The sequence below is a fragment of the Monopterus albus genome, unplaced genomic scaffold (assembly GCF_001952655.1).
Source record: "Monopterus albus unplaced genomic scaffold, M_albus_1.0 scaffold172.1, whole genome shotgun sequence".
Classification (NCBI taxonomy): domain Eukaryota; kingdom Metazoa; phylum Chordata; class Actinopteri; order Synbranchiformes; family Synbranchidae; genus Monopterus; species Monopterus albus.
In genome coordinates, this window is record NW_018128052.1 from 1,148,680 (window position 1) to 1,149,741 (window position 1,062).

Below are 1,062 nucleotides of genomic sequence, written 5' to 3' on the forward strand. Positions count from 1 at the left end.
TTCTGACTGTGCAGACTCAGGAGCATCGGAGCTGCGTGTACTCTCCTCTGCACTATGGCTCAGAGTCTACAAGGGGCTCAGAGGGAGAGAGTGAAACAGTAAGTGCATAGTTCATGCATGATTTATAGTTAATTCACAGCACAGAGATGCATGTATTATATTTGTTTGCTATGCTCTTATTAACACCCCTCATATTAATAACCTGTTTCTCTCCTGTTCTATTTCACTTTCAGTAATTGACAGTGGAAGCAGTAAAGGGTGGAGCCAGAGATAATGTGTCCATATACAGACACCGTGAAGTTCTATAATAATGTCACCAGGACGCTATAAAGGTTTAATCCTGGTTGCTCAAACTGCATGTGGACTCTAGGGAAGTGTCAGATTTGTGTATCAGTGTGCATGTAGCTGAGGTCAACCACAGTTAATGTTCTGTGTGCTGTGTATGCACAGTGTTGTGTTCTTCCACTGATTTTTTGATGGTCCACAAAAAACGATCTGACAGTGAACGGTTGTGTTCAAAATTCCTTATTGATGAATTCATTTTCAGAAATCTTTTCGCTATTTCAGTCACATGTAATCACTAAAAAGAGCTTAAAAATATAATCATACAAATATTTTATTGGGTAAATGCCAGCTCTTTGAAGCAGAGTTAAGACTAATAATATGGCAACCATGCATTTACACATTCACATTTTTTAGAGCATCAAGAGAGCTAAAGAAAAGTTAAATTATCTTTTGTAAATTGTAAAAAAAAAAACCAAAACAAACAAACAAACAAACAAAAAAACCTGCGTCTTCTTAATCACATGCATGTAAGCCATGCCCTTATGTTTCTGTGTGTGCATGTGTTTGTATGTATATGATATGTAACTGGAAGACATATAAAAATTGTTTTGTCCTGCCTATTTGTGAAAATGTTATAGGCCATGACAGTATGAACCAGCTATAAGCATACTGGCTGTGTGAGAAATATGAAACAATGAAATATGCATATCTTCTGTCTTTAATGACACTACAGCTTTCTATACAGTTCAGTGAAAAAGGACAGACAGTAGCTTCCTT

At 36.6% G+C, this 1,062-nt stretch overlaps 1 protein-coding gene across 1 annotated transcript in view; it reads left to right on the top strand.

Moving 5' to 3' along the window:
• LOC109969377 (phosphatidylinositol 4-phosphate 5-kinase type-1 gamma-like) overlaps window positions 1-788 on the top strand; it is a 15,062-nt gene extending 14,274 nt beyond the window's left edge. Inside the window, exons 17-18 of the mRNA XM_020616214.1 lie at window positions 15-98; window positions 234-788. Coding sequence (XP_020471870.1) covers window positions 15-98; window positions 234-236 — 87 coding nt within the window. The 3' untranslated portion in view covers window positions 237-788. The remainder of the gene's footprint in view (window positions 1-14; window positions 99-233) is intronic.
• Window positions 789-1,062: the final 274 nt, after the last annotated feature.